The sequence below is a fragment of the Pseudopodoces humilis genome, chromosome 1, assembly GCF_049639895.1.
Source record: "Pseudopodoces humilis isolate 2021_Gansu_Grassland_sample_001 chromosome 1, ASM4963989v1, whole genome shotgun sequence".
Lineage (NCBI taxonomy): Eukaryota > Metazoa > Chordata > Aves > Passeriformes > Paridae > Pseudopodoces > Pseudopodoces humilis.
The window spans coordinates 60063492-60082635 of NC_142200.1; the positions used below are offsets into that span (position 1 = coordinate 60063492).

Genomic DNA, 19144 nt, shown 5'->3' on the forward strand with positions numbered 1-19144 from the left:
TTGCTCTGGTAACTCTCCTCCTTTCCTTTACTTGGCTTTATATCTTCTGCCACCATGCTTTCTATGCTTGAAATAATCCAAGGACAATACTGTCAGGCCTAGAATATATTTTGTATTATCATCCTTCTGCCCCTGTTGAGCAGTCTTCCTCTCAGGCACTTGAAATTTGAATATGAAATTCCATTAAAATAATAAGAAAAGGAATGTCTCCAACTGCAGTGATTTTTCTAAAAGATTTTGCAAATAGGGTTTAAGTGCAAACCATGGTGGCAGAACATTGCAAAGCTCTGCTTGTGTTGTGTTTCTCAGTGAAAAGGAACTAATTCTGCATAGCATATGGAATGATATCTTAAATATCTGTACAGCCAGCTGGTAGAATTACTTTATTTTCATCTACTGAGTTCAGTGCATACTTTTGTGAGTAAAATTTGCAAGAGCTTCTGGACTGATGACTCACCTATTGCTGCTTTTTCTGATCTTTGCTAAGTCCTCTCCCATAACAATAATTTTTCAGGCTACTATCAACAAATAGAATAATTTATATTAATTTTTGAAGACTCTCAGTTACCAACAGCAAATAGGTAAAACAGTCCTGTCTTAAAAGAACATCTTAAATGGGTACTTAAGTCTGAAAAAGTATTGGTGCATAACTTAAACTCAAGAGATTTTGTTGCAAAGATCAGCTAGAACTGAACAGGATATAAATATGCCCAGCAAAGACGCAAGTAGTTTGTTCAGGCATGAGCAGTGCTTTTTGTATAAGAACATTATTCCATATTACTTGAGGTTTGGCTCTTTTAAGTTGGCTTAATTATCCTGGGTTTCAACTGCTGGCTGTCTCCTCCATACTGTTATCAAACAGCTTCCCCCTCTCATTTTGCTTTGCTCAAAGGGCAGGTGAAAATTTCTCTATCATTTGATCTTGAAGATAATGATTGTATCTTCAAAATGGTACTTTTTTAAAAAAAAAATTGGTGCATATGGTACTTGGAGAGTTACAAATCAGGTCTGAATAGAATTCATTTTGTTTCACTTATTGTTCCTTGAGCATGTTTAGTATTGTGGCATCCCTCGGTGCACAAGAGACTTGTCCAGCTCTTCTCCCTGGGCATTGACGTCTGCTGCCAAGTTTGTACCTTAAAAAGTACCTTTGCAGACAAAGACATTTCCCTGTTTGAGTGTCCTTTTTAAAACATCGTTCCTGCATTAATTGCCCCTCTGCAGCTGACCTCACAACTGATCGTTAATGGTTATGAGAAGAAATATTGTTGTTGGGACTGAGAAGCCACTTACTTGTTTGTGTCCAGATTTGGCACTGACAAATTAAAACAGGATTTCCACTATTATTAGCTCCCATTATTAGTTCCATTCTGTGAACTGTAGAGTAATTTCTGTTGGAATAAGGTGTCTTTTTCTAGTTATTCTACAGTAAAAAGGGAAGATATTTGTTTTCACTGATTATAAATGTTATTCTAATTTTAGGTGAATTAGTTTTGTGTTAAATGTATCCACATACACTTCAATACATGAAGTGCCAGCAATAGATCATTTTGAAACAGGACACCTTTCTGCTGAAATCTCCAGGAATCTTCTATCAGGTGTCTGACACATCCTTAATCTGATGCTCAGGCTTGTCATTTGAATCAATAGGATACTAGATAGGATATCTTCAGCATGCAAGGCTACTGCTATAGGAGGTATTTGAAAAATAAATTTAGATCTTATGGCCAGCCACAAACTCCAGGAGCACTAATCTTTCATTTGTCTCTCTCTTTGTCTGTAAACAGTTGGTTAAATTGTTGATTAAAGAGAATTAAATGAATCACACTTAAGTCAAAATGGATATGTATGAACTGTATAAGCAAATTCTGTTGCTGCCTTAAAAGTAACAGCTAATGTCTGCATTTCATAAAATACAAAATTAATTTAACTTGCCTATTTAGATTCTAGATTTTCTCATCTCTTTGTAGAGGTTTGGAACCCCCTTTTCTTACACCTTTTTTTTTTTATTAATGAAGGATTAAGGAAGAATGCTACCAGTTTTTACTAACAAGGAATGATTTTTACTGAAATACTGATTTATGTTATGAATATCATCTGTATGTGTTCAGCCTTATGATGGGAACATTTAAACATAGATAGAGATATTCACAAAGGATGTGTTTTTTCAACGCTGTTAATATAGTGTGGATTTGGGAAGGCACCGACCTTGAATTGTTATTTTATCTGGCTCTAGTCTGAAAAAAGAAAAATAAATCTAGTACTTTTATTACTGCTAAGATGCAGTTTGAGTAGATTATGAAGGCTTTGATTTATTTACCAGTACTGTAAGTAAATTATGGCTTCATTTTAAATATCAAACACCACTGCAGTGTATATAGAACTTATAAAATTATGCCATATGTAAAAGTAGCCTGAAGTGTCTGAATAATTATTTAAATAAAGAGTAAAACTTTATTGCTGGTTGTTTTTAATATGGATTGTCTGTCTACTTCTGTAATAGTTCTGGAGGCTTCGCTCAAAGCCTTTTCTCAGCCAATAGAATTTGATCGGTAGATTTGCAATTATTTCACATAGTGGTTTGTTTTAGAACTTAATAGGTTTGAAACATATTTAAATCACATGAAAGGCATGCATTTATTTGCAGACAGAACAGCAGCTAAAATAGTAACAAAAAATTCTGTGAAGCTGTGCTCAAAAATGAGCATATATGCAGCACTTTCACTTTGCAAGCGTTGCTGCTTCCAGCAGTCTGTAAAGACATGACATGCACATAGAGGGGTGCAATTAAGAAGTACAAGGCAGTAGTGACACAGTACTAGTCAGAGTGATGCTTAGTAGTAATGGCAATTAGTTTGCTTCCAGAATGAAATAGTACTGTGCAAAGGTAGGATAAAAAGACTTGGACTGGACTAATGGGCTGTTATTTAGACTTGTTTTCAGGTAGAATTCTGTCATGGATTATATTATGCCTTTTAAAAATCTAATAAAAATGTAGCAATTTTTGGATTTGTAGGATTTGTAACATTTTAATTAGATTTTTAAAAGGCATACATCTCTTTCAGGGATATATTTTCTTAGTTTTGTTACGGTGTTCTTAGTTCAAGACAATTCAACTCAAAGCCGTTAAAATAAGGAAAACGAATGCAGTGACTATTTTCTAGTACTTGTATTTTTGGGGAGCAGGGAGTCAGTACTTTCTGAGAAATCTTTCAAATCACTATTTTTTGAAATACAATATTTTTTGAAAGCTTAGTGTTTGATTCTTTATGGAGAGGTGGGCAGTGATCCTGTAAATATGGATGATGTGTCTCAGGCTTTGTCGTAAATCCCCAGAGATTGTGTGTTGTGGGGACTTCTGCCTGAGTGACTTCAAAAGAACACTACAGGAAAACAAGTTCAGTAACAGTGGAAGAGATCAACTGGAAATGAGAATGCTAATTGCATTTTCATCCTTGAAGTGTTTTTTGCATGAAAGCCACTAATTTCTATAGGTAGACCATAACATTTATTGCTGGAGAGCTGAGAACACTACATAGAAGCAACATGTACAGGCCATGGATAAATGAGGTCAGAGGCTGTAAGATACAAACACCTTTTTTCTTTCAGCCTATGCTGGGAAAGAGTTTTACCTTGGCTTTTACAGCACTGGTCTGTTGTCTTGTCTGTTGTATTCTTTAATTGTGTGCCAGTTGATAGTTCTGTCTATTCCTATGGAAACCAAGAGAGTAAAGCCAATCTTGCAAGAGGCTTTAGGGAGAATTGCTCTTAGTTGAGACACTGCCTTGCTTTCAGTCAAAATGTCTGATAGTCAGAACTGGCCTCAAGTTGTGCTGATGTTCTCCGCTGATGTATTGCCTAAGATGCTTTGCCAGACAGATGAACACGTTCAGCTTGAAAACTGGTAAATAAGGTTTCTGTTCAGCTGTCTGAGAGATTTTTCTCCAATTGAGTGTTTTACTTTTGAGTCTAGAATGCTGCTAAGGAAGTTGCTAAAAGGGTACTTGGTGAGATTAAACCCAGTGTCAAAAATCAGTGTTTTCATCATGGTCGGCTTGGAAGGGTTAGCAGAACATTACATATTTAAGTCTGCCAGTGGTGTTTGTTAGATAGAAGGCATGGCATCATCCTTGTCCACACAGATTAATAATAATTTAATAATAAAATTAATAGATTAATAATAATAAATAATAATAATAAAGAGCTTACAGATATTTTTTTTCAAAGCTGTAGCCCAATGGATAACTGCAAAGGGTTATGTCTAAAACAAGAATCCTAAAGATTTTCTCTTACTTTTATTTTTCAGTTATATTATTCATCAAGCAGTTAACCCTTAGTTAATGATAACCAGAGAGGCAGCCTGCTACTTTGATGGTGACTTCACTAATTTTAACTAGAAACTGTGGTTCTAAGTAACAACACTGACTTTATTTTTCAGTTTTTTTTCAGGAGCTGTTTAAACAAACTTACTGATATTCAAGGAGTGTAAGAACAGTGCAGTCATATACTGTAAAGGGTAGCTTTTACAGGGCTTTTAGCTGTTGTAACCAGGCAATATGAATTCTGTTTGAGTGTATTAGAAAACAAGATGATGTAGTATTTTGTGTATGGGTAATATTTCAAACCAAAAGTGCTAATTTATAAATCCAAGTAATTCTTATTTGCAATTAAATTCATATATCTACTTGCTAGCATCTCTTAGTAGTTTTTCTTCCGAAGAATTCTTTTGAGATTTCTGGAGAGTAGCTCATAATGTAAGCAAATCAAAATACTCCTTTTGATATATGGATTTCAGTTACTTTTGGAACAGTAGTCTGTTCCTATAGATATTGAATTAGAAGTATGATAGGACAGATTCTGTTTTTCTAAGTGCTTAGTTTGTTTCCTGAAAAGCTACGGAAACAGGTAGGTGTTAGTGACAGAAGTCCACATCATTCCAAGTGGTTTCTGACATTCTTAGAATGTGCCTCTTCTCAAAGAGACACTGAAAGATGAAACAACCTCTAAAGAAACCATGTGCACAGTCCCTTTCCTAAGTAATTAAAATTTTGAAAATTTGAGAATCTGTTTATTTGGTACAAAGTTTATTTGTGGGGTGAGGTATCCTCTCTTCAGCACCTCCTCACTTGGAAAGAGAGCGAGCACGTTTGTGTAGATAGTAAGATTATCTTCTGTAAGATCAAATAGATCAAAGAGCGATTTCTACTCTGTGAAGATAAGCAGGTTAAATTCAGTTGCCATTTTTGTTTTAAAGAGAAACCTCGTGGATGTATTTATCTTTCAAAGGCTTAGCTAGCAATTAAGGAGTTCAAGTTTTTTGACTTTCACTGCTTCTTGAAAGCGTCTGACAGCGAAGAACTGTTCTCAACTTTGGCTTTAGCATCTGTGCTAATCTGTTGGCAAAGTGTGTTAATGCAGTGCCAAGTGGCTGATATCTTCTGCTTCGGTTTTTAAGGCAAAATCTAAAATACTTTCCTGTTGTACATGTTTTACCTCCATGAGTGTCTGACTGTACAATATGATTTAGTGTTTGTCAGTGTATAGATTTCTACTGGCTTTAGAAACTGATGTGTCACTATTAAAAAGTATAGACATTTTTATGTTTCAGGCATAAGCAACAATTAAGTCTTGACTCCAACTCCTAAGAAGTCCGGGGTTTAAAAGGCTTAACTAATCTAATCTGACTGTTAAAAGATCATAGCGATCTGTTTGGAGTTTTTTACATGTATGTATGTATGTATTTATTTATCTATTTGTATATTTGGGGTGGAATGTGCTTCTCTGGAAAAGGAGATAAGTGGGGCGTGGTATACTAAATTTCAGTGTACCTTACTGGTTCTTAATCTGGGCCTAAAGCAAATGAACAGTGTACATGAGTGACTATATATATGCAATAACCCATGATATAAGTATTTTTTCTGTTCTCAAGATGCTGTTATATATCCAGCTCTACTTTCTTAAATACTATTTAAGCATTTAAAAGAAAAACTAAACCATTAATAATATTTAAATACAATAATAATTATCTAATAGTTGTATAATCACTGTCCATGTTATGATTGGTGCAGTATTAGAACAGGAGATGTTTTATCTTTGCAATTAATTTGACTGTAATAATTTTTTGCTGCTCTGTTTGTGAAAGAGTAAAAGTAACTGAATTATATATTATATTCCTCTGAAGAGGATTTATTGATTGTTAAATAGTCTATCTTTTTACAAAAGATTGCTAAGAAAATTTTGCTAAAATGTCTTACATAAGTGCTGCTTAATTAATAATGAATATATTTCAACAATCAAAATTTAATAAGCTAATAAATTATTAATCTATGGTAGAGATGTATAATTATCAGATCTCTGAAATCCTTTCTGTCTTAGTTGGTGGACTTGCTGCACTGCTGTCTTCAAACACACCCTTTTCAATAGGCTGACCTTTGTGCTTCTGATTTTGTGGAGGCCTCTGTTTTACCACTTCCCTGTACTCTGCTGCACACTTGCTGACCAGGCTTAGTTACTGCAGGGCTCTGTGTTTGGGGCTGTGGTCAGTGATTAATGCCTGATTTTTGGTAAATCTCATCTTACAAGTACAGAAACAGTAAGGGATAAGGTGCAAAAATATTTTAATCAATAAATCATCCTTTAGGGATTATGACATTACAGAATTTAGGGTATTCAATAACATTTTGAAATAGTAGTAAGTAATGTTTTAAGAAGGAAGCAGCTGAGAGAGACAGCCTATTTGACCTCAGAAGCATATAAGAATTTAAAATTATGGGGATAAATATGTAAGCAGAAATAGAAAATCAGGTAAAATGAGCACCTTCTGCCAGCAGTAGGTTCTTTAAGAGTAATTGGATATTTAGTTAAGTTATTTCATAGAAAGAAATTCAATAGGCTGCCTTTTTAGGCATGTACAAAAATATTAACAATAGTGCTAGATGGAAAATTGCGAGTTTAATTAGAAATTTGGACATAAAATATAAGACAATGGTAAATTATTATTTGATAATGAACTGAAAACAGATACAGCTGAAATATGAGCTATAAGATCAGAAGGCATGGGTTAGAATTCCTTAACAGTTGCACTTGAATCTAATATTAGTCAATATTTTTCACAAGCTAACTTACAATCATGAGTAGTATTTTTTTAAAGGATACTTAAGAGTGGCCCAGTGTTAGGCATGATTGTCAGTCAAAGAGAGGATGGTGGTGGCCAGGATATCAGAAGAATAGGAATACTAAAAGTAATTGAAATTATTAGAAATGTTAAAGTCCAAAATGCAGGTCCCAGGGGGGGGACAGATGACGCATGTAATGATTTGTTCTGTGTATTATGAATTTATTATTTGGAACATGTCTGAGAAGGATGTAATGTGCTAACTGATTGGAGATTGTACTTAATTTATGAGAGAAATGCACTTCTAAGTATATCTGACAAGATATATGCAGTAGCAGTAGACAAGTGTCACTGGGATTCAGGAGGGTACTTTGTGAGACACCCCCTCCAGTAGCTCTGTAATCTCTCCTTACTTGTGTTCAAAATAGAAGGGTTCCAACTAGAATGAGTGCAGAGAGCTGATTATTTTTTGAGGACAATGTAGGGCTTATTCTTTGTTCCTGAGATAAAATCACCAATGCTTGTTAAGATTTTAAAAGACACACTGTATTTTCATGGGTAGAAGAATGAAATTGTGTCCTTGTGTGTGTGTTGGCTTTAAAAAAACATAAACCCAAACAAGAAACAAAACCTAAAAGCCCCAGCCTGAAACAGAGAACTGGGAGGAAAAAAGTCCTGAACGCTGTAATTCCACTTAAAAGAAATCACTGGGAATTTTTTGAAAAGGATTAGATGTTCTTACTCCCTATGGTGCTGGAGGATGGATTTACTAATCCAGAGGGTCAATTTTAACCTTCAGTTCTAATTTGTGGTTTATCTATAAATACTTCTAAGGCTTTCTGTTCTGCTGCAAGTATATGCCCTGACTGCATCTTCAGTGCTTATGACTGTCAGCAATGAAAAGCCCTTGAAAACCACCTCCTTTGTAAGGGTTTGTGTTCTTTTGGTCTGTCTGTTCCCAGTCCTGGGAAAGCAGGTATGTAATTTTGGAGTGGAGCCAAGGTAGCATCTTCACGCTTTAACAGCTTGGCATTCTTTTTAATGACCCCTGCTGTTTTTACCAGGAGGTTGTATAGAGATGCTGGGCTGCTTTTCCCCAGTTCCTCTGGCAACCCTCACAGTGCACTAAATCTTCACAGGCCCATTGTAGGTATTCCGAAAATCAAGCCTAACTGTACTTTAACAGTTGTCAGTTCATGTGCTCTACATTGTAAATTATTACAGATCAGTCTTTCAAGTCATGTTAAGTGCTTCATGTGGGTTAGAATTGTTAGGGTTTTTTAATATGTGGTCTCAGCAACTAATAGGGAAATAAGCAATTTTTCTGGATTAATTGTCCACTTTTAACCCACTGATGACGAGGTGATGGTAGCCTAACTATGGGTATGCTTTTGATGTGCTTGGAGAGATGCACAAATGCCTCTGACTCTTAGCCTTACCTTGTACAGCTAAGTTTCTCCCCTTATAAAATGTGTTGTATTTATCTCTGCAGTGTGTTTTTAAAATCTGAACATGAAAAGTTTAATGTCAGAGATGTAGCCACACTACAGGGTAGGAGAAGTGGTTAGCCAGAGTGTAAAAGCACACAGTTTAATATAATAACCAAGTTAACTCACCAAGAAATAGTGGTATGAGAATGGAAATAAATTTTCACAGAGCTCTGTTGCATGTCACTAGAATATTTCTGGAAACCAGGTGTACTCTTTAAAGCAAGTTTGTATGCTTGTGAAATACCTAAAATTTGCTGTGAAAACTACTTCTGAGGAAGTGTTTGAAACAGAGGCACGTGGCACTGAATGACTCAGAACAGGACTTGTGGGCTGTAGGGAGTGGAAAGATGTGAAGTGTGAGGCAAATGTTTTTAGTGCACTGGTAATAAAACCAGTAGTTTCAGCATCAACCTATGATTAGAATTATAGCGCTGCTGAGCAGAGCTCATTTTTCCTTTAGCCTTTCACTTAGGTGACCATATGGGACAGCCTGACTGTGGCTGTTTGACAGATGCCCACCCAGCTGCTCTCTCACTACACTTCCTCAACAAGCCAGGGAGAGAAAATTGAAAAAGCCACTTTAGATTAATAAAGAAAAAAACACATTTTCTTGTAGATCCAGAAAACTAGGTAGAAAAGTTTACCAGTGATTTTCCACTGAAACCTTCCCCTGGCAGTAGAATCATTTTGAATATACTAGACAGCTATTTTAGTGACCAGACTTGCAGTTTCGGGGATAATTTTTTCAATTTCAGAGATAATCTAAATTCTGGCAAATTCACTGATTCTGACTAAAATATTTCTTCCATAACTCTCTTTTCCATAAAAACATTCAGGAAAGGAAAGTTTTTCTGACTGCTTAGTAGTTTAGCTTGGAGTCCAGAACTTTCTTTGAAGTCATTACTTGATGGCAGAGCTATATGCTTACCGTCTACCAAAAATGTGTTCTACATCAGAGCAGTTAGTACCTGTGGGTGAATTTTTGAAATAGCAGAAGTGTTTCTTCTGATTATGTTGAAGTCAGCTGTGCTCTGAAACTCTGCTGTAGTTTGCAGAGTCAAGTATTTTGATTGAGTAATTTAAATAGAATCTAAAGGAATTTTCAGAATTGGCATTGGAAAGGTAAATTTTTGCTGCCAGGAACTGAGTTTTCTGTACAAGTATTTAATCCTGCTTGCTCACAATGTTTTCTGTTTATAATAGAATAAATTTTGAGTCACTATCAATGGTAAGAGACCATGGACTGACTCAGGGAGATTCATGCTGCCCAGGAATGTTTAGGCCAGTCAAGTGCATTATTTATGAGCAGAAACATAGCCAGCTTGAAGACTTGTTATACACAAAAATTTTATAAAAATTGAGGAATTGGCTTTTCAAATTAAGCTTTCCCTCCCTCCACCTAATAAGACATAAATTACATCTGCCTTCAAGGCACGTTGATACATTCCATACTTACAAGCTTAAGCAGTAATCAATTGAAGGTGGATTGTCATTAAAAAGCACAATATTGTTTTCTAACAAGTGAAAAGAAGACAGCAAAATTCATGGTATTACTAAAGAAAAGAATAGCAGTCAGAAGCAAAAGCATGAATAAGATAATTCAAATAAGTAATGTAAGTACAGGTGTTTTCTGTGGTAGTGTTAAAAAAAAACTTAAATCACTTGGAAGAAACATAATCTTTTGTGTTTCAGAATGAAGGGATTTATTACAAATTCATTTTCTAAGGAAAAGGATTTGTTGACTAAGCATGCAAGAGAATAATGTAGTAGTAACTGATGGAAAAATGTGTAATAGCAAATGTAAAATACAGTATAGAGAGAGAAATTCTAATAATAAAGGGGCATGTTTCATTAGTTTTATGCATTATTTTAACTTTCAGTCTTCTTTACAGTGGAAGTAATTTAAAAAGCAGAATATACTTTTAAATCTTCCATTAAGTACCCATCAACAAGACAAAATCTTTTTTTTTTTTTTTCTCTCATGGGTATGCATGCACTGTGTGCAGGAAATACTGAAAACAACCCAAATGTATTATCCTCTGTGATGGAGAAATGCAGCTATATTTCTTTGAAGACTAATACTCTCTCAAGTTATTTAATATTGTCTTCCTCCAGTCTAATTGCCAACCACATCAAGATACAGAGTTGTTTTTTTCGCTAGTTTTAATTCTTCTTTTTAATGAGTTTTGTAAATTTTTTGTGCTATTTGCCTGTACAGTGTGATGGCAAATATGAGTAGTATTCTCATCCTCAGCTCCACCCCAAATTTATCATGAATTAATTCTGAGTGTGTTCTCTGTGGTTTAGGAGCTCTGCAGACATCATGCTGCTCTGTCCCTGTACTTTGGAGTATGCCTTAATATGTGTCTGTGTACTAAAGGGACAAAATCCTGAGGTTATGTTTTCCCTGACACCCAGCAGAAGAAAAAGATGTATTTGGTCACTTCTGAGTAGGAATGCTGTGTAGTAGCCATGCTGTCTCTGGCAAGAGAAGTTTGCACGTTCAGGCAGGTTTGTGGTAGGTTCTGTGACAGGCTTTTTTTGTATGCTGTCACTGACGAGCAAAGGCTAGTAACAATAAATGGTAGAAGCAGAACAAGGTAATTTTGTCTGAGCTCATTCATGATATGCTTTCCCTATTTGTATTTTAAAATAAAATAGTGTAGCAGAGAAAAAAAAAAAAGTCGTATTCATTTATTTTGGCCATACCTGGTCAAATCCATTCTCCATCCATAAAACTTAAGTCTTCCATTGCTGTTAGACAAAGAGCCAGAACACTAATTTTTGTCAAGTGTGCCCTTCCAAAGTTCATGGCTGCTTTGAAAAATGAAATTTGAATATTTTTTATGCCCTGGCACTGGATACTGTGGAGGCCTCTGGAATCCTTTGGCGTGTCTCCATCCTACCATTCTGCTGACAAAAATGATTTGCAATTCTGAGCCTTATGAGATACCGAAGTGCCCCCGTGCAGTAGTACTGCTTGCCCTTGTCTACTTGATTGCTTTTTTTCATTGTTTTTCCAAAGACAGCCTAAGGGGACTAAGCTAACATGCAGAATTTATAAAAGAATTGTAGCAGACTGAAGTATGTTAATTTGCAGGTAGTTTCATAAGCAGAAGAATCCAAAGACATGACTTCTATTGATTTGAGTGTCACCTTTCCTGTGTACATTGTCTAATAAAGCTTCATCAAATGCTCCAGCTTTTCCCTGAGTGGGGGAGAATTAGTACAATTTTTCTTCTCTTCTGAGCTTTCTATTTTCATTATAAAGGTAATGATCTGTATTGGAAATTGGAAAAAACTGATATCTTGGGGAAAAATTGGAAGACAGTGAGCAAAATTAGGAGACAACACATTCCTTTCACTTTAGGAAGGGTTAAAAGTTAGTGTGAAAGGAGCAGGGGTGTTTAAACCATGATGACTGAAGGCAGGTGTGGATGTTTTGCTTTAGTGAGTTACTGCTGCTGAAGGTGATTTGATAAACCCACGGGCTTTGGGAAGTGGAAGCATAAAAACATTGTAACATCTCTCCTATAAGGAAAATAACTTTCAAGCAAGGGGTAGAAGCATGTCAAGGCTGGCTGTACTACTAAATCAGTACAGCTTCTTCATGATTACATGTTTGTGTCACTAATTTTCACTGGCTTCTTCAATGATTTGAGAAATAAAAGCAGATTGGGCTTTTTGGGATCCACCATCATTTATTTTATCATTATATTTATATCAAAGAAGCAGATCTATGTTACTTTTTTTGAAAACATAGTGAAAACCTAGTGGAAGTCCTAGTAAGTATTTTCAATGTGTTGTAAAGCTAGCTGTTCCATCCATTTGTTATGTATATTGTAGACCAAAATTCATACAGTTCACAATTTAAAAACTAACAATCACTTTTGCATATATTTGCTATGTGTTCAGATGAGTACATTTTATCTTTCTGAATCATCCCCAGTTATTTTTCGTACTTTCATTTTGAAAATTATACTCTTTCTTCATGTTTAGTTTTATTCCTCATCTGATACCTGTTTACCTTGCCGAAACCAGCATGTAAGGATCTTACTTCAGTTTTTACATGATTTTTACTGAGGCAAAGTTAAAAAACTCTGTTAATATTGCAGAATTTTTGGTATTAATGAACCCTGTCTTATTCTGCTAATGGAATATAAATATCTAAAACCAGGTAGCACAAGAGACCTAAGAATGAAGAGTTCATGTTAACAAAAAAAATCTTCATTGGATGTCTCCAAAGCTTTAAGCTGTTTTGCTGCAAGCTTTTTTAGGCACTGTAATACTATATATATATATACATATATATATATCTAAGTATCATAATTTGGTTTGATAAACTGACATAAATTTCTGATATTTTTCTTTGCCCAGGGAAATTACCGCTTCATGAAACTTCTACTGGCTCGTAGAGGGAACTGGATGCAGAAGGACTTAGAGGATATGACACCATTACATTTAACTACACGTCACAAAAGCCCAAAATGTTTAGCTTTGTTGTTAAAACATATGGCACCTGGAGAAGTGGATACTCAGGACAGAAACAAGGTAAAAGTACTGCTTATTTTAAGACAACTGCTTATTTTAAGATTTGTAGCAACTTTAGAAATTGGTTTTACATCAAGCAGTTATGTGCAAAAAATTATTTGTCATAAACTTTTTCTAGGTCTTCAAAGTAGAAGTATTAATATTTTCCTGATGTAATGATGTCAAAGTTCAGTTGCACTGGCTCCAATGACATTCTTCTTAAGAGTAGTTAAGACAATAGAGGATTCAAAAACCATCCAAGTCTTTCTGTAACATTATGATCCTTGTTAGAGTCTGCATAGCATATGCTTATGTTGCTTTTCTTGCTTTGAAAAACCTCGCATTTAGAATCTTTTAATGATAAGAGTTGATAGAAAATTGCCTGTAATTATAGCAGTCGTTCTGGAGAGGTCATGCTGACTTCATGACCATGCTAATTAATTAACAAAGGTATGCATAAACCAGCCAAAACCATTTAGCAACCTTGCCTGTTCAGCAGATTTCCAAGCCAGTATTTAAAGCGTTGCCAGGTTCCCCACAAAACATGGAGTGCTTTTCTCCTGGTTCACATCATGAGTAGTCACAGTAACAAAAATGAAGTTCAGATTGGTGAAAACTGATCTTGGGCATGGAGTCCAACCTGTTTGACCCTGTTGGGCCCATGGCTTTTTCAGTTTTCTCGCTGTGACTGTGCACATCAAAATTGTCAAATATAATTCCTGAACGTGAGGGAGGGAGGGAGAGCAAGTGTCTTTTGCATCTGCTTCCATGTGGATAACTGACTGAAACTGGTTGTAGGTGAGAAAAGGCAGTGAACCAAGGCTATTTTGGCCTTCTGATAACCAAGAGTTCCTGCTTTCATTGCAACTGTTAGTTTCCACAAATACTGGTCAGCTCCATTTAATAAGTAACACTCATTAATTTATTACAAATTTTTACTGGTACAAGGCTGTGGTGGCACTTTGTGGAGCCCCTCTTCAGTGAGTGACAGGTAGAAAAGAAGGCTGTGTTATTTTACTGTTGTTACCATGGTACTAAGCTAACAGCTGGCAGCAACAAACACAAATAGGCTCCTTTTTGCATTCTTCCTTTACAGAGCAGTTAAGGATATGATAGTGAACTTACACATTCCATGTCACAGTTTAAGGATGCTAATCCAGGGTATCGTACTTCTATACAAAAATGTCCTGCTGGAGTTATTTCTCTGTTTTCAATCAAAGCACTATGTAATGTTAGTAGGGGTGAGGGGGTAAGAGAGCTGTGAAAAAAAATTCATTCTTTATCTTATAACTCTCTGTTACTCAGCAGCTGGGAGAGGTGTGTCTGGTAAATGAAATACTTGTTAATATGCCAATGTTTTGCTGATTAAGAAACCCCCACACATTGTTCTGCTTATGTAGTTATGAACATTGATAAGGCCTGTAAAAAAGCTGTTAGCAGTCAATAATTTGCAATAGGAGCATGGACTGCCTTTTGATGTTTTATTGGACTGCTATTGGGTCATTGGGCATTAGATTCACTAATATTCAACCTCAGAATTCTGAGTCATCACAGACAGTAAAGTCAAAACCTTTGTTCAAGATGGATCTAAGTCTAGTGTCAGCATTCAGTGTCACCTTCCCCTAGTGGAGAGTAGTCTCTATCAATTTGTGTTATCCCAACAGAGTTTGAAATTTAAGAGGGACCACACTAATCACTGCAGTTGTTCTATAGTGCATCTCTGGTGCTGAGGCCTGGTTCAGGTGATTGTTGTAGCTTGGATGTCATTGCTTAATACCGAGCACAGATATTTTCTCCAGGTCTGAACGGCCATGAGGGCAGTGCTAAGTGGCACACACGTTTTTCTTTTACCATAGTCCAACAGATCTTCATAAAAAGCAGTTACTCTCCTACCAGAGATACTTACAAGCATAAGGGCTTCTCAGTTTATTTCTCGTGTAAGGTGGTGCAGCTTAGACTTAATTCAGACCTCAGTAGCAAAGGTGTGTGAAGATCTGCTCTTACTGAGGTAGATGGGCCACTTGTTCAGCTTTGTTTAAAGCCCATTTTCACAAATTTTCAGTTGTCAGCCACACCAGATACATGTGCTCAGATTTTGTCAGTCCTCTTTATTGAAGTGTAACAAAAGCTTGCTTATTTACCTGTTGTTTAAACCTGGCTTTAGCCAACTTTAATTTTCATGTTTCAACAATTTTTCAACATGTTGAAAAAGCTTGTGAAAATTGTATTGCAGCAAACTGCATTGCATTGGAGTGCCTACTACAATAACCCAGAGCATGTGAAACTTCTCATAAAACATGATTCAAATATTGGAATTCCTGATATTGAAGGAAAAATCCCACTTCACTGGGCAGCTAACAACAAGGACCCTAGTGCGATCCACACAGTGAAATGTATTCTGGTAAGAAAGTCTGCTATATATGTATATAACACTTTCTGTCCTTACTACTTTCCTCTAATAGAAATATGTTTTTATTCTCTTGAGATTTCTCATTTTTGTCCACTGACTCTTTGAGAATGAAATGATTTGCTTTTCCTAATATCCAGAATTTTGTAAGAAATAATCCTAAATATTTTTGCTCTCTCAAAAAGAATTTGTTTTGAGTTCTATGGGTGAATGTCTTTGCTCTAAGTTTTGTAAGGGGAGGGAGAGGAAAGACTTAAAAGTTTTACTGGACAAAATGGCCAGTCATATTGCTCATTTCAGTTGCATTTTGCACACTGATTTCTTTGTTATGTCTTTTGTTATTTGAAAGTTTATATCTAGTTATTTGTACTGAAAATCTTACTTAAATTTGGTTTTTCAAGTTAGAATTCTGGGAAATACTTGGTCAGTTGTCAGTCAGGCCACAATCAGTTTGCTGGGAGACTTTCTACGTAATTTTGCATATGAATTTAATACTGTTTCCTTGATTCCACATTTTCTCTTTCTTCACTATTTCAGTTTGTCTTGTGCAATGACAGCTATAATGGGTATAATGAAATAATGTGCTCAGCTTGATTTTTACCTTGATTTTTATTTTGTGAAAATCTCTGAGCTTCACTAATATGGAAAGATGCAGAAGCCTCAATTTAAATTTTCTGTCAAATTAGAACAATCTTCCTGTATCTTTGTCCTTGAAATGTCTTTCAGAACTAGACTTATAGTGATTGTACTTTAACTACAAGGACTTGTATGTCTGTCTAATTAGCTTGCAATTTAAATTTAAAGAGAATTTAAATATGAAAATGAACTTCCTTTGTTTCTTTCAAATTACACTGACAATCTTAGTTACTGATACTTCTTTTTACCATAAAAATAGTTTTCAAGAAGTTTCCAGCATCAAAGATAATGTATTTATGTATTACTGGTTTTTGTTCAATATATTTGTAATTTGTATCCAGCTGTGAAACAATTTGTTACAAACAAAATTTTGTTACAAACTTTGAATTTGTATCTGCTTTTCTGCCACACTGGAGAAGTAAACTTGCTGCAAAATATATAAAGATCTCTCTATTTAACTACAGTCTTTTTCAAACATTTGGTAGTCAAAAGGCAAATATATTTTAAAGTTGTGGTGTGTTGGGTTCAGACAAGACCCACTCACTCACCTGCTTTCTTTCAAGGCAGAGAAAATAGAAGGAAGGCAAGAAGACTTGTTGTCTTGGTTTGAAAAGACAGGTGTCTGCTGAGGAATGCAGAAACCTCCCTTGAAATGGGAACATGTAAACACAGCACACACACACACACACACACACACACACACAATTATTATAATCTTGAAATCAAGGGGCTCTCAGGCAAAGATATGGGAATGGGAATATCGGTTCTTTAGCAGGAAAATTAAAATAGAAATGCAGTAGTACAAAAAACCACTGACAGAGTCAGAATATAACCGGATGCCCTGTTGGTCAGGGTGTTGGTAGCAATCAGATTAAATGGTGGCTGCAGTCCTCCTGCAGTGACAGATGTGGTTCTGTTGAAGCAATGGTCCTGGAGAAGAGTGTAATTTTCCTCTGAAGGTCCAGTGGTGGTGGAGATGGGCCCTGTCTTCTTCTGGGAATCCAGTGGAGAAAGGCTGCTGTGGTGTTTCAAGTCTCAGATTATATCCAGGTAGGAATGGTTGGCTCCTCCTCCTGGGTGGAGCATCTGGCAATGGGATGATGTAATTTTATCAGTCATTCAGTGAGACTCAATGGCCCATTAACAGAAGATGTCCCCCAGGAGTTATGAAGGATGGGTCATGGAAGAGATAAAGAGCAGTGGCCCAGCTGGTTTTAACAGATGGTAACAGAACACATACTTTGGTTACATCTTGCATTGCAACCCAAAACACTTGTGGATGAAGATAATTCCAGCCCAGTATAGAAAGCAACAGCTGCATGCAGAAAAGGAGGTTTATTCACTCTTCCCATCAGCAGATGGATGTCAGCCACTTCCAGAAAAATAGAAAAAAAGCTTCAGCATGCTTAATTATGCTTAGGAAAACAGTGCAGCCATGAGCATCCTTCCTGCCCTTCCCCTGTCCCTGAGGATTTTTGCTGAGCATGATATAATATGGTATGAAGTATTGCTTGGGTAAGTTTGTGTCAAGTGTTCCAGCTGTGTCCTGTCCCAATCTCTTTCCCACACCCAGCTCATTCTCTGGAGTAAGCAGGGGAGCAGGACATGAAAAAGAAGAATCCATGCTATTCCACAATAGCCAAAACATGGGTGTGTTATCAACATTTTAATCACAAATACAAAGCCCAGCTGCTGCAAGGAAAATTAGCTGCATCTCAGACAGCTGTACTGCAAAAGATCAAAAATACTGAATCAAAACTCCTTACTAAAAGTGTACTCAACAATTCTCTTTAAGTAATCCAGAATCACAATCATGTCCCGGTTTTTTGGAGGACTTTTTTTGTTTGTTTTTGTTCGTTTATTTTTAAATTCTGACAATTAAAAGAATCACAGAATAGTTTGAGTTGGTAAGAAACTTTGAAAGGTTGTCTAGTCCAACCACCCTGCCATGGGCAGGAACATCTTCAGCTACATCAGGTTCTCAGGACCCTATTCAGCCTTATGAACTCTTCCAGGAATGGGGAATCACATCTCCTATGGGCAACCTGTCCCAGTGCCTCACCACCTTCACTGTAGAATTTCTTCCTAATATCCTATCTAAACCCACTCTCAGTTTAAACTCATTCCCCCTTGTCCTGTCACTACATACCCTTGTAAATAGTCCTTCTCCATCTTCCTTGTAGGCCTCCTTTAGGTACTGTAAGGCTGCTGTAAGATCTTCCTGGAGCCTTCTCTTCTGCATGTGAGAACTCTCAGCCTTTCTGCATAGGAGAGGTGCTCCATCCCTCTAATGATCTTGGTGGCCTCCTCTGGACTCACTTCAACAGGTTGCTATCTTGCCTGTGCTGGGGACCCCCGAGCTGGATAAAGTACTCCAAGTGGAGTCTCAGGAGAGCAGAACAGAGGAGCAGAATGCCTACCCTCAATCTGCTGACCATATTGCTTTTGATGCAGCCCAGGACACATTTGGCTTTCTGGGTCACAAGTATACATTGCAGGCTTGTGTCCAGCCTCTCATCTTTTACCCAACACCCCCAAGCCCCTGGGAGGGCTGCTCTCCATCTGATCATCCTCAGTCTGTGCTAATACTGGGGCTGCCCTGACCCAGGTGCAGCACCTTGCACTCGGCTTCATTGAACTTCATGAGTTTCCCGTGGGCCTACTTCTTGAGCTTGGCCAGGTCCCTCTGGATGCTATCCCATCCTTCAGGCTTGACAGCTGCACCACTCAGGTGTCATCTGCAGACTTGCTGAGTGTGCACTTAATCCCTTCACCTGTGTCATTAGAGAACACATTAAATCTCACTGGTCCCAGCACAGCCTCCTGAGGGACATCATCATTATGCATTGGTACGTTGAGACAATGACTACTGCTCTGGATGCAACTGTCCTGCCAATTCCTTATCAACCCAACAGTCCACCCATCAAATCTCTCCAATTTTTAGGTAAGGACACTGTAGGGGACTGC

At 36.7% G+C, this 19144-nt stretch overlaps 1 protein-coding gene across 5 annotated transcripts in view; it reads left to right on the forward strand.

Moving 5' to 3' along the window:
• INVS (inversin) overlaps nt 1-19144 on the forward strand; it is an 85261-nt gene that overhangs the window by 23314 nt on the left and 42803 nt on the right. For all 5 annotated transcript variants that reach the window (XM_005517338.3, XM_088060036.1, XM_014255988.2 and 2 more), the window contains 2 exons: nt 12982-13155; nt 15368-15535. In XM_005517338.3, coding sequence (XP_005517395.2) covers nt 12982-13155; nt 15368-15535 — 342 coding nt within the window. The remainder of the gene's footprint in view (nt 1-12981; nt 13156-15367; nt 15536-19144) is intronic.